Source organism: Epargyreus clarus, unplaced genomic scaffold (genome assembly GCF_041222505.1).
Source record: "Epargyreus clarus isolate Ecla_fem2 unplaced genomic scaffold, WU_Ecla_fem_2.2 ptg000032l, whole genome shotgun sequence".
NCBI classification, from domain to species: Eukaryota; Metazoa; Arthropoda; class Insecta; order Lepidoptera; family Hesperiidae; genus Epargyreus; species Epargyreus clarus.
Genome location: NW_027332237.1, coordinates 8240747 through 8255358, shown reverse-complemented (window position 1 = coordinate 8255358; position 14612 = coordinate 8240747). Strand labels below are relative to the sequence as shown.

Here is a 14612-nt window from a genome sequence, read left to right as displayed (position 1 = left end):
TCTTTTGTGTCAACACTCTGTCGCCTATATCCTCATTTATGTCAATATGTTTTGTCTCTTTCTATTGTAATAAGTAAAAAAGAGATGTTGTAAGACTACAATACAACAAAAAGGAAAATGTGTGCGTGTGAAAAAATGATAAATTCAGATGCGCGGGAAACTGAAAATAGGGGGACTTTGAGTGAAAATTGAGAACTACAAAAATGAGTAAATATAATTTAAAAGTGAGTCTATACTTACAATAGTATTCTATAACGTGTATCAAATTTTATAAACCATTTGTATGTTATTATTTCTCTTGCTAACACAGCAACACCAAAGTTAGTTATAGCACAATTTATATGTACACATGTAGGTCATTGAAAAAATGGCTTAGCCCTCGTAGCTCGTATGTACCGTGGCAAGAAATAATTTTTAATTTTAAATGGCCTTCAGTGATTTATGTCACATAAGTAATCCATATAAAACGATCGAAAATGATCTTGATCAGGTGAGTTAGTGGAAATAGTCGAAGTTCTATTCCCATGGGTGTTGTAAGTGTCCGATTTGAGCTGTCAATATGACCTAAAATCCGGGAAAAATCTCATAATATTTGTTAAAAGTGCACGTTGTGATCGAAAGACTATTAATACGTTTGTTATTTGTGTTCGGAAAGTGAAATGCAGTGTGTGTGCAACATATCGTGGTTTCAGTGCGGAATGATGACATACGAATTGTGCACACAATATTTTTAGAATTATGTAGTTTGGACGTTAGAGGACACAATAACAGGTAACGGCGATACTCGTGGGCGAAACAACTACGGAATATTCCCTATTCCTGTCATAACATTGTTTTTCGGTTACAATAATCTTCCAAGTACGTCGTACGTGTCGACTTTCTCTGTAAGCTTTTGATTATTTGAATGTCCTTCATTCTAACTGAGTAAGAATAACAAAAGGAACGTTTTGACACCATATTTCCGTAATACGAAGCAGATTTAGATACAAATTTGATGGTTTTACATTTCACTTATACTGTTTTATATATTTAGGTCATAATATAATCCAAGTTAATCAAAGTAAACAATCCAGCTAGATTACAATAGGAGATCAGGTAAAATATTGTGCAATACATACATTATATGTATACTACAGTATGATAACATTGTATCAATGAAAACTAAATTGTTATTATTATTGTTTATCACATACCTATTTGTATATATATTTTAACAACTATTAAGAAACGCAGCTGTGGAGAAAATAGAAAAGAAATCTTCCATTGCAATACTGAACTCTTAAATATTATAGTATGTATAATGTCCAAATAATAAATATGAAATTTAGTCTGGGAGTTTATTTTATATGCTTATAATGCGAACTGTACATTTATTGAAATACACTTGTCTTAGATTTTTGTTATTATGGTGATAGCAAATGTGCATGCAATCATTTTGGTGGTAAATGGCTACTGCTTCCCATAGATAACTTTAAACAACACGAGATAGTATCGAGATACTACCTAAAATTTACTGCAAATGCATTGCTACCATTGGACACTGAATTAGAATGCTTAGTATAAATGACTTCCTTCCTGACTCCATACCTTTCAAATCTGATGATATTACTGCTTAAGACTGGTGTTATAATATGAAAATATGTGTGACATTGGTGCTGCGATGACTCATGCCATGACTCAACCCATGAAGTTTCTACCACCTTCTGAATCTACCCAGATGAAGTATTTTTAGATGGATGTCGACGCTTATTAATGACAATAGTATTGGGAAACATCCCCTGTATATAAAAGTGAAAAATCTCCATCTATGAAAATTATGTGATTGGAATAACAGTTCTGTCTTTAAAAAAGACTAACCCACTCAGTTTCATACCGAATTTTCTCAGTTGAGATTGCATTCCGATCCAATTAAAAGTTTATGAAAAATATTGGACCTGACAATTTGTAAGCGCCACCGTGTATAGGCATACATAATAAATATATTTAATTTGTGGTGGTGGTTTAATGGGTGGTGGTGATGGTAGCTAGCTACCTACAATCAAGTGGATTGTATGTTTGTTTGCTAATTCTATATTATTAAAAAATATTTACCATACATTAATATCTTCCTTATAAATTGTCCAAATAATGGTCAAAACTTTACATTTTTTTAAAGCATTAACTCTATTATGATTTGTTCACTTCACTTAAAATACTTTTCACAGTAAGACACAAAAATATATTTATATGTAATAAAGTTATTTATTTCCTAGCATGATTTGGTAGAAAGATAAAAAAGATAGGGGGAATGTATGAAAACATCAATATAACATCAAATAGCTAATATTAAATCTAAAATTTGATATTTTATATAGCTTACTGTAACAATGCACATTAAATATTTGTAACATTATACAAAATTCATACTATTCAACCTCCTTAAGTGGTACAGGTGTTCGAAACATTGCAAATTTTATACAATGTTCCATACTTTTGAAGTAATAATTCCTTATAAGCTTCAATTTATAAAATATAGTATATCTTATGCAAATATGTATATGTTATGTTTGTGATAGTGATGAAAAATATATTATGAATAGTTTAACTCCTTGTGTAATGTACGTTTGAAGAACATTTGCAATTATTGGACAAAAAAGAGTACTATGTAATGTCATTTATGAGAATTTAATTCTTAATCACTTTAATGAGCTGTCCAATAGAAAATCTGCTTAAAAGGTGTCCTTAAAAGTAACTATAATTTTTTTGCTGAATACATATATATTTGACCTTGATTTGCAAATATGACCTCTTTGTATTAATAAATAGTAATGAAAGTTTTGTTAATATTTATTTCTGCACAAATCTTCATGATTTTTTTAATAACTTGCAATCAGAGCTATATATCCCTCGGAAGTGATACTTTTTCTGGATAAAAGACACCCTGTGTCCTTTTTTTTTGACACACATTGTCCAGGGTTCAGAAAGTTTCATGACAATTTGTTAGTTAAGGACTTAAAGGATAGCAAGCAAATAAAAAAGTTACATTCACATTTCTTTCGTTAAGAGTCACATGTGATCACTCCAGTAATATGTGAAAATTGCATAATTTGAATGTCTCAGTCTGAGGTTTCAATGAAGCACTTTGGTTATTTAATTTTTGTGCATAGTAAAAATAAGTCATTACTTATTTATTTTAAAAGAAAATAACATTAAAGCCTCTGTGTATCAAAGTTGTGTCAAAATTGCTACTTTATACTAGACCTGCTTGCCATAGGCTCTTTACAGTTAGGTCATAATCTTAAGTTAAGACTGGCCTAAACCATTTCCCATGCTGTGATGAGGATTATGCCCAAAAGTGGAGATGTTTATTAGTTGGTATAACAAATAATATGATTGAATAGCATGCCTAAATTGTACGTAAATCATTTAAAATGTATATTGTAATTATGTTTGTTCTGATACTTTCACAACTATGTAAAATATAACATAATGATTAGAAGTTCCTATTTATTTCAATTTTATGAAAATCAATTTTCTATCACACTTTAAAACTCAAATATCTAAACTTTATGAGACAATCTTCAATCTTGGTATCGGAGCAAACAAGTCTACAATTGGTTGCAACATTGTAGTGGCAATTTATTGAATGGAAAATGCAATTGTTATTCTATTGAGCCAGCTCCCCAGCTATATCAGAACAACAGATTGAGAACACTATTTGTGTATTTTAAAATCATTTTTTGAAATTTCATTTTCGTCCTTGTATGAATTTACAATGTACTCGTTTCTATATTTATTTTGAAAGAGTTGTGGGCTTTAATTGATAGGTGGGGGTTTTGTTTTAGAATGTTGGCTAAAAGTATAATATAAAGACAAATTATTTGTCCATATATTAAGGGAAACACACAATATGGTCCTCCTCACATGTTATTATTTGTTGAAAAATATTTATACATAATATAAATAATTACTAGTTTCCAGACCCGCGTCTCACGTGGCCGCAAATACGTGATTTAGTTATAAGTATATATTAATAAAAAATATATATTTTTATGTCATTGCATAACATATAGTCTATGCAATTTTAGTCTAAAAATTTTCGCACGTCGTTATTCATTACAATACTGTATAAATAAATATTGTATTAACAAATATGGGCATACCTACATTTCAATTTAAATGTATGAAAACCTTAAACAATGTGCACTTTTAACAAACAATGCAAGAGATTGTGAATTATGTTTACCATCGAGTGCTCTCGATAGTTAATATCATGGAACAAAAAAGCTCGATACTTATTAAATGTATCTTTTAATTTCATTTCAGTCGCTCGGTATTATGGAAGAGAATTCGATGGTACGGGAACTCATCACAAAGATCCTCGATGAGAGTGTACCAACAGAAACAAGTACAAGGTAAGACATATCTTCTTAGTTACAATTATTATATCCAAAAATAATTACTATTTCACCTAATCATTTGTGATTTTTGTCCCGTTACAACCGGCATTATGTTATTAAATTTCACATAATCAAAGGTTTGAATGCCTCATTTTAATTTCAGCTCAACATCACCATCTGAAAACGAAATAAGCTTGGTACCAGTAAGCACAAATGTGGTCCCGTATCCTAAAACTGAACCTCAAAACTCATATCAACCAGCAATAGCGTACAACGCTTACCAAGATGCCAATCTGTACCCTTTCGGGCCACAAACCAACGAACAAAATGCTTTCAACTTCAACGTCCAAAATGGCTTTGGTAATACCAACGGCTTCGTCAATTATACTGACAACGATGCTACTTTACTCGCTCTAGATCCTGTTACAGAGGTGAGTACAGAAGCGGTTACTCCAGAACACCTCAATCTGCTAAGACTTGCCGCTCAAGAGATAGGGGGCGCTCAGTTCGCGAGCCCGAACAAATATGACAACTACAACTTCTACGAACCGAGCCAAAGAAACTCCTTGCCTGAAGCGAACATGTTCACCAATAACTTCAACAGGCCGAACAGTCTCAACTTGGATATGAACTTCAACGCAAACTTCGAGAATCCCTACGTCAACGGGCAAAGGTTCCCGAATAAATTCGAGAATTACGTAAAGGAACAATGTCAGGAATCTCCGGAACTGGCGTCGTATTTAAACCAGCTCAGCCTGGCTCCGGACAGAGTGAGAGAGGATCCCGCATTCCAAAACGAGTACAAGATGGCGCTCGAAATGAACGGACACTTCGACGAGTACAAACTACAAGAGGAACGCAATAAGGTAGTCCTGTACAACAGGAACTACGTGTTGCAAAACAAGAACTTCAATGGCGACAACAACAACTTCTACCTGAACGACATGATCTCGCAGATGGGTGAGAGGAGTCCGATGAACCAGAACTACGATTTCCCGAACCAATCGCCGGTACAGAACGCGATGAACTACAAACCGAACGGATTCCATCCGCCGAACGAGTTTATGCAACGGCGTGACATGAAAATGATGCCTCGTGACGGATTCCAGAATGGAAATGTGGAGCAGAGAATGAATTACGATAATGCATTGGCGAGAGAGAATCAACAACAAGCTCTGATGAGGCAGAATCAGGAGGTCGCGAGGCAAATGGGCTTGATCATGCGAAACGGTCCGCCGCCAGTAAATCAGTTGAATGTCGATGTTAGTTTCTTGCACGAGAATAATCCTTACAATATCGGTGAGTTCTTTTACTGCTATTTTAATTTATTAATTGCCATGTTCGTTAGTGTTTCGGAGTACTGATATTTCAAAACGTCTACTTACTATCAGACTTTAGTTTCATGTCTAAACTCCATTTTCCCAAGAACAATTCAAATGAGATCTAGCCTGCATTTTAGTCGGGATATAGGTACATACAAGGAAATTAAGTACAGATTTCACAATTCTGTAATAGATAGGATATGTCTTGTCTAGTTATTCCCAGTTCAAAGTAGCGACATACTGCTAAATAATTGTTAAATTTAATATTTTAAAAATTACAATGTTGAACGTTAAAAAAGACATGTAAAAAAATACCTAATATGACTAACATACACGAGAAAAAAAAGATCTGCTAATATTTTAACGGTTGAACAGGTTCTAATGCAACAGATAGGATACAGAGATGGTAATTAATCCAAACTTAAAATTTATAAAAACCAGTTTATTCGTTGGTAAAAGCAATGCACAAATAAACTGACTGACTAAAGTTTAAAATATAACACACATCTTTACGTCATTTATACGGTGTCAAAGGGACGTCAGAAACTTTTACTATTCTTTAGTATATATGCAATAGACGTAATAGTTGCAACGTGAGAGCAATCTAGAGACTCCCCGAAGTCTATTCGTCATTAAAGCTCGTAGCATCGAGAAAAATTTAAAGTCTACGACACCCACGAAAAGGGGCGGTGACGAAGCTGACAAATGTATGCGTCATAAAGCGGCGCATCTGTGGTCGACTTGATTATAGATGTCCATGGGCGACAGTAGCCACTTACCATCAGGTGGATTGCATGCTTGTCTGCTACTCCAATATAATAAAAAAAATCGATATTACAGACGAATTTTGACGGCACTTTCATACGTCAGAAATACGTCCATATAATGGCGTAAGGATATAAAATATAGAATGTAAGGACACGCGATTAAAACGCGAGCTGAAACTTGTTTAAACATATAATTATGCATTCATAACATTGTAAACAGCTAAATGAAGTGTCATCCAGTGCTTGCGTCATTGTGACGTAAATGCCTTAATCGCGGTAAAAATGTCGGGAAGTGTAAAAGATAAGTATTTAAACAATCCTGTTGTTACGCTTTGGTAAGGGGTCAAGAGATTGTCAAAAAATATTATTATTGTACTTGAATTATGTTTTGTACTTAATTAAATTTACACGAGCTGTATTCGCGGTTTCACCTACGTCTAGAGCTTAAATACTCTCGAGATTTCGTAGGTTTATTTTTTTGAGCTAAGCATTTTTCAAATATATTTGTAGGCACATATTTGTGAAAAATGCCTAGGCGTAAGTTTAAGTTACTCTTTTAACATCAGCTAAATACCATTGAAAGTCCTGTCAAAATCTTAAACATTACATTGGGGTCCAGGATTCAAATCCAAGGTATGCATGTCTCATACGTACGGTAGATATACGCATGAAAAAATATACTTACATTTGTCTACTACTTATAAAAATAATTTTCAATAAGATCGAACCTTCACTGTTGTACTTGACTGATGTTTATTTACAAGGCTGAGTAATTGTTTAATTATGACATAGGATATATTTGATTGTTGATCTAATATAAAAAGTATAGTTAACAATCCAGTTACATTAAGAGTCAATTTACTAACATTTCTTGCTACTTTATAAACATAAATATCATGCATACTGTCACACTGCTGGACACGGGTCTCCTCTCGAAATGGAAGATATCCTGTCCACTAAATGTCCCCTAAATCCATCGAAAATAGACTTCATATTTCTTTAAGAACTTTTTTTAAGTTAAGATATGCAGGTTTTCTCATGATATTCTACCTTACCGTAAAAGCAAATTATAATTAATATCTAATACGCACGAAACTTGAAATATCAGAGCGGCATGGGATGCGAACCTCGGACCCCCGAAACTGACGCTGAGTTTCAACTACTAAGCTATCACTCCCCACTAATAAGTAATCTTTAATGTGTATATATTTTTTTCAGCAAACATAGGCGCTATGCTCGCACCGAACCCATCAGTACCGCCGCCAGTGGTGCAATCACCAATGGTTGATATACCGCTACTGATGCCCTACTACGCTATGAGGGGCATGAGGTTAGTGAAAATATGTTTTCTTTTACTATTTTTGAACTTTCAAAGGCCCCCCCAATTCCATAGTATAGTAAATATAGAAAGGAATCGCGTTGCCATAGCAAATTATATGACTACACCTGCTCGCAACAGCTTCAGAGCGGACTAGCAGTTTGGCGCGGACTATATCTTCTGTAAAACTTTTGTTTGATATTTAAAATATACATAGACAGCATCACATTTTTTGTATTATGTATTCATAGTGTCTGGTTTGAAACAAGATTAAATTGTTTATATGTGCTAGTAATTAACTGGACAATACATAATAAAAAATAATTATATTTTGCTTGCGTCACTTTTTATTTTTAATATTAACTTTGTATCTATAATTATAAACGAGAATAAAAAAACGTGTAAGCAAAGGGCTATAAGCAGAAGCGACGTAAGGCACGGACGCGAAGCATCTACATTTTGTATATTTAAAGTGAATAAAAAGAACAGCCCTTTCGTGCAACTTTAGTCAAACAGAAGCGACGTAAGGCACGAACGTAGTGCGCCTATACTCTTATGCTTTCTTAAATTTTAAATTTCTTAAATTATTATTTCTTAAAGGTATTTTACGCAGACTTGAGAATTATTATGGAATCTGCATATTTGAAGTCCTTATCATACAAAGACATATTTTTTTTCACCATGCTAAGCGACTGCTCTTATGTCTTTACGAAAATTGATAAAGTACTGCTTCGGCGCATCGTTTAAGCTTTGTCCTTGCCCGCCGGCCCTTCCATATGACACAACCCTGAACCTTAAACACTTAAAAAGCTACCTCATTTGATATAAACGTTACTGACGGGAAATAGTAATTGAAAATTGTTTTGAACGACAATTTCTCGGAACGCAAACTTCAGGTGTCCTCGACCTTCACATTCATTACACGTGTTAGATTGGCACTATCGATTACGTGTTGTATTTTAAGACACTACCTACGCCTTTTGTTGTTTGTCTTTAAACGGTTAACGAGGAGGCTTGTCTTCGTAACTCGATTCATGTTATTTAAAGCCTACTGGGTTTTGCGCGTGTAGATTTTCAATTGTTATGATTGATATCTGGGCTTATCGGGTTACTTATTTATTCTATTGTACGGGTATCTATTTTTATTTAAATATTGATGTCTGATTCTTTGCAAAGGTCTCAGAGTGCCAGTAAAGTTCTTGAAAGATTGATGCTTATTACCTAATAAAGCTTACATACTTGTTTACACAATTACAAATCCTCAATTTTATATTTTGACTACTTCTTTGGATTTCTGACGGGGTAATACTGAAAACAATTGAACTTTTTATTGAACTTTTATTGACAAACTTTCTTTTAAAACTCATCTTTTAGTCGTATACAAAATAGAGAAAATATTCAATGGAATTTGATTATTTCATTTACCAATAACTCTTCCTCTTTCTAAAAAGAGACCCCCTGGTAAACAAATACAGCAACGAACGAACGTAGTAAAGCATGTTACATTACTTTGAAATCTATTAAACTTATAAATTTTGTTGGGATATCTATGAAACTAAAATTTTAAATATGTGTAAAATATACTTATATGTTTGTGACAATAGTTAAAATTGTATTACTCCACTATATAAACACACTATTCCCAGAAGCACGGCATCGTCGGCCAGTGTGCTCCACGCGCGATTGGACGCGAGCTACGAGCAATGGAAGCAATTGGAACGCGAGCGCAAGCGGACCGAAGCGAGGCTGGCACTGGCGTACCCTGGCCGCGCGGTGTCCTCCTCCAACTCCATACCGGTGCCGCGGCTCAGCCAGTGCCCCAGTCGCCTAGAGAGAATCGCCGTGGATATGTACAGGGAGCACACCAAGGTATGAACAGATGTATAGCCAATAGCTAAAAGGTTTTCTGACTATTTCAGTGACCAAAAATTTTGAAATCGGTAGAACCAGGACAGCTTGAATAAAGAGGTAACACCGTCACACTATTTCTAGCGTGCAGGAGTCTTGCGTTTCAGTGGAAAGGTAATACTAGCTCATTTACATATGAGACAACCACTGTAGTCCACGAGAGTACCACCAAATCAGGAATCGTCTTCAGGTAAGAAGATAACAGATGTCCAAAAGCAGCAGGGGCCACTTACCATCAGGTGAAGTGCATGCTTGCTTCGTCATCATCCCATTACTGTCCCACTGTTTGGCACGGGTCTCCTATCTGAATGACAAGGATACTGATGATAATGGATGGCCACGGACCCCTCGACCGAGAGGCCGAGTTTCTTAACCACTATGCTATCACTGCTTTTATGCATGCTTGTTTACTACTTCTATATTATAAAAAAAGGCAGTAGAAGCATCTGGAATGACAGTAAAAGCGAAATGAAGTGAGGTTGGCACTAGCAACACTGGCTCTCGCCTTTTTATCTCGGACATGACAAAAACACAGCTTAATAACTCATTTTTTTATTCCAGGTGGTCACACTGATGGGCAAGATGGAGACACTCCGAGCCAGTGCGTGTGTAGCCCAGAACCGTAAACCCAACAAACCGGACGATGCCAAGATAACAGTGCTCAAACGAGGACAAGAGGTCCACGAAAGGGAACGCGAGGTAGTGGTAGACCCCGCCACATTTGATCCTCACAGCTGGATGGAGGATGTGAAAACTCTGCCTACGTGAGTATTTGTAATATTTTATGAAGGTATAGTCCGCTCTTAACATAGAAATGAATCGCGTCGCCATAGCAAATTGTAACATCTGCTCGCAACAACTTAAGAGCGGACTAGCATTTTGGCACGGACTATACCAGGTTCGACACCCGGCGGCCATACAATTTTTGAATACGGCTCAACTCTTCACAACAAATAGTTATAAGCAGATTTTTGAGGATTTTTCGATATTAAAACATTACTTAAGTTAACGTCAAAGAATAGACGAAGAAAAATATTTTAACCATAGATATAACATAAAAGACTATTAAAAACAATGATGCCATACATACATTTAACAAAAAAATCTTTGCAGCTCTCCCCACAAGGACATCGAGTCAGCGCTCGTTAAATGGAAGGCGACAGTCGACTACGTGTTGGCGTTGCGCAAACGGGAACTGAACCCGCACACCGCACCACCGATCCCACACGCCAACCACGTGCGATTCATGAGGGACCGTGAGTACTTTGATGTACTTTTATCATTTATATTTTTACGGATATTATTTGATAGGGATAGGCGACATACATGCAGTCCATTTATGGTAAATGGCTACTGCCGCCCATGGACGTCTGTAATCATCCCCAGATAAGATTAGATACCTACCTGAGGTCGGCCACAGGTGTACCGTTACCCTTAACGACTACGCTGGAATGCTTCGGAAAAGTATGGCTCCCTTACCACACCCTCCAAACCAGAACGCAGCAGCGCTTAACATTGTTATTAGTCAGAAATAGTTCAGAGGGTTCTTTCATCTTTAAAATCATGTTAATGATAATTGTATCATTATAATTATTATAATTATCGTGCGTCATTTCCGTCCGTCCGTAATAAAATGTTAGCGGCGCATCACTTCCGTCTCTCTCCCCCTAAACATATACTAGCGGCATACAGCATGTGCAGCAAGCACGTGCTTGCTGCACGCGTCATTTTCGCTCCCCCTCTAAACATGAGTTACTGGCGCGCGCTACTTCCGCCCTACCCTTAAACATGTGTCATCGGCGTGTGTCACTTCCGCCACCCTCCCCCCTAAACGTGTGTTTGTGGTGCACAACATTTCCACCCCTCTCCTCCCTAAACATCGCCTAAGTGTCGCGCGTCACTTCCTCTCTTAGAAATGAAATACAAACATTGTCGCTGTGTTCCTAAACGCACCAAATCATATGTAACTTCAAATCAAGCGTCATATTTCCTTCCAGCGGCTCTCGAGATGGCGGAGGCGTTGCGAGCGATGTGCAAGGGCGCGCGGCGAGTGCGGTGCGCGATGTGGTACGACCTCACGCTCACCGTCGCGCTCGCGCCGCCGCACCACGCGCCGCACACGCCGGTACGTGTACACACACACTAACACAAACATACATGCACACAGAAACACGCGAACGCACACAAACACATGCGTACGCACGCGCGCACTCAAGCGCCGCTACGTGTGGACACACAGAGACACACGCGGGTGCACGCGCACACAAAAACACAGAGAGAGAAGGATAGAAACACACACATACACACAGGCAGACACAAATACACACATATATGTAGGGACACATAGTGTATAGTCCGAGTAAAACTACTAGTCCGCTTTGAATGTAGACATTAATCGCGTCGCCATAGCAAATTGTATGACTACACCTGCTCGCAACAACTTCAGAGCGGACTAGCAGTTTGGCGCGGACTATACTTGTGTAAGCGCACGTCAGTCATGTTGCAACTGCGTCATTGTCAACCAGTTCGTAGACGCTCGAGCGTAATCAATTGTATAGTACGAAGTAAATTGTGACTCAGCCATTGGAATATTATTATTACTATGGAATATTATTATAACAAATGCACGCACTCTTACACAAAAAAAGTGCACACACAGAAAGATGTAGAGAGAAAGAGACGTGTACACATATAGATACACACGCAAGTACACAAAGTAATAACACTTACACACATTTGCAGTCACACATATTCTTTCGACTAATATTCTCACTTAAAAAAGGAAGAAAAAAAACAAGCACTCAAAAGAAAGTACATAAACATTCAACATTTACACACTTGCGCGCACTCATTCACAAAAGCAACACACGTTTGTTTATTATAAGATGCACTAAGAGTATTCACATTACACACACATTGTCTTAAATTGTGATAATCTTATAATTTCAGACTGACAAGTCGCCGCAAGAGTCGAGCAGGGTGGAGTCACCCAAAAAGAGTCAAGAGAAACCCACCACAAGCACTAGTGGCCCGACCACCTCCTCCAAAGCTGAAAAAGTTGAGGTCAAAGAGGTATGAACGATTTTATTAAAATGCTAAATCTTTTTAAATTAATATTACTGCCTTATAACGACAGTGCTATGCGCTGTTGTGTTTTTATTTAAAGGGAGTGATAACGGAAATATACACAAGACGTTCGGATAAAGTCAAGATTAGGTCGGCGTTAGGTCGCCTGGTTATTAATTCAAATCTCATTTATTCAAAATCGATTCATATAGAACACTTTTTGAAAGTCACCTAACTACCGTTTGGAAAGGTGTTTCGCTATGGAAAGGAAGCGGCGAAAGAAACTTCATAAGTGTGAAAATTTGCATCTTTTTATTATTATTATACATTATACAATAACATTACAGGAGAAACAAACAACAGAGCAACCAAAACCGAGCTCGACAACAGAAACAGAAACCAAACCACCGACAAAACAAAATGAAAAACAAGAACAACAAACGAAGAACCAACAACGGCGACCCCAGTACAGGCACAAGGTACAACGGAACGACTTCTACAAACAACAGAGGTACGACCACAGATTTGTACACAGACACCCGTACTATTTGGCCACTGGGCCTATTAACTAGAATCTCGATACTTTAAAATGCTTTTAAGGTATGTTATGCGCTAAAGTCTGTTGGGAGATAAGCAAAATGTAATCATTACACGAGTCTGTGTTAACACGAATATTATATATCTATACTGTAGATTATACCAAAAAGGATATATATCAAAAGTAATATGAATTTTCTGGAGGAACGGTAGTGCCTCCGCCAAGTCGAGCCAAAAAAACCAAAAAGTAAAGCGGCACGGCCGCATTCATGTTTTCCAATATTGCCGAAATATGATTGTCCTTCTGTACTTATTCGCTTTTAAAATTTCTGCCTACTGTAAAGTTAAATGTAGAGTTTCCTTGAAAACAGTTAGACAAATAGAGACCAGTTAGACCATTTAGACAAAACTGTATATTAAAATTAAATAGGGAATTTATTAGGGAATATAAAACAATTCTAATATGAAAACTAAATCTACCTCATATAATATGACGTATCAATATAATAGCTGTCACAATATAAGATTATTACTTTGTCATAAGAACTGGCATTGTTACTGTAGTTATCATAAAAATATCTACACAATGAACAAATAGATATGTGAACGAATTCATCGTCCAATCCTAAAATTATATAAGACAACGAGATAGTGATGTACTCGAAAATCCCTCCTTAGAACCTGCCATCGTCTTAGTAACATTCCTGCCAAAAATTAAAAACTCGAAAACTATTTGAAATAAAAATATCGCACATTCATGTATGATTACATTTTGCCTATTTCCCTCGTTAAAAAGAAATCTGAAAATTTTTACTAAAATTACAATTTGACTTACTTATATTGATATTACAGGATTTGACATAATAATAAAGTTAATTAATCACTGGTGATCTGAAATTAGGCATAAATGAGTTTATGATATTACATAATAAAATGATTATTATATTATTAGCTTTACCTTCGCGATAATGGGTAATATATACATTACCAGAAATGTCTTGTTTTCATATTTTGAAATTAACAATTGCAATATTTGAAGTTGAAATAATTTTTCGTTTTATTAAAAATTACATTTTTAAAATATAAATAATATTAAATATAAAAAATGCAAACTTATAACAACAATAATTTTAAAATTTAATGGTGTAATGTTGCTTATTCACTGTTACTGTGTATGCTTGATCTGTTTTGCTTTATATGTATATTTTTACACGAAAAAATCTGCTATTCCTAAATACAGATCAACTAGGATATGACTTAAATTTTATCGGATTGATGTATTTTTATCTGGTTTTAAGCTTTATAACAAAGAATT

The 14612-nt window shown here is 35.9% G+C and overlaps 1 protein-coding gene across 1 annotated transcript; it reads left to right on the top strand.

Moving 5' to 3' along the window:
- The first annotated feature begins 349 nt into the window (after nt 1-349).
- On the top strand, nt 350-13522 carry LOC140754974 (uncharacterized). The gene is made up of 10 exons (XM_073090135.1): nt 350-490; nt 4306-4394; nt 4543-5678; nt 7687-7798; nt 9433-9655; nt 10256-10458; nt 10808-10950; nt 11692-11819; nt 12644-12766; nt 13108-13522. The coding sequence occupies exons 1-10, from the start codon at nt 425-427 to the stop codon at nt 13330-13332; spliced, it is 2448 nt and encodes an 815-aa protein (XP_072946236.1). The 5' UTR covers nt 350-424; the 3' UTR covers nt 13333-13522.
- Nucleotides 13523-14612: the final 1090 nt, after the last annotated feature.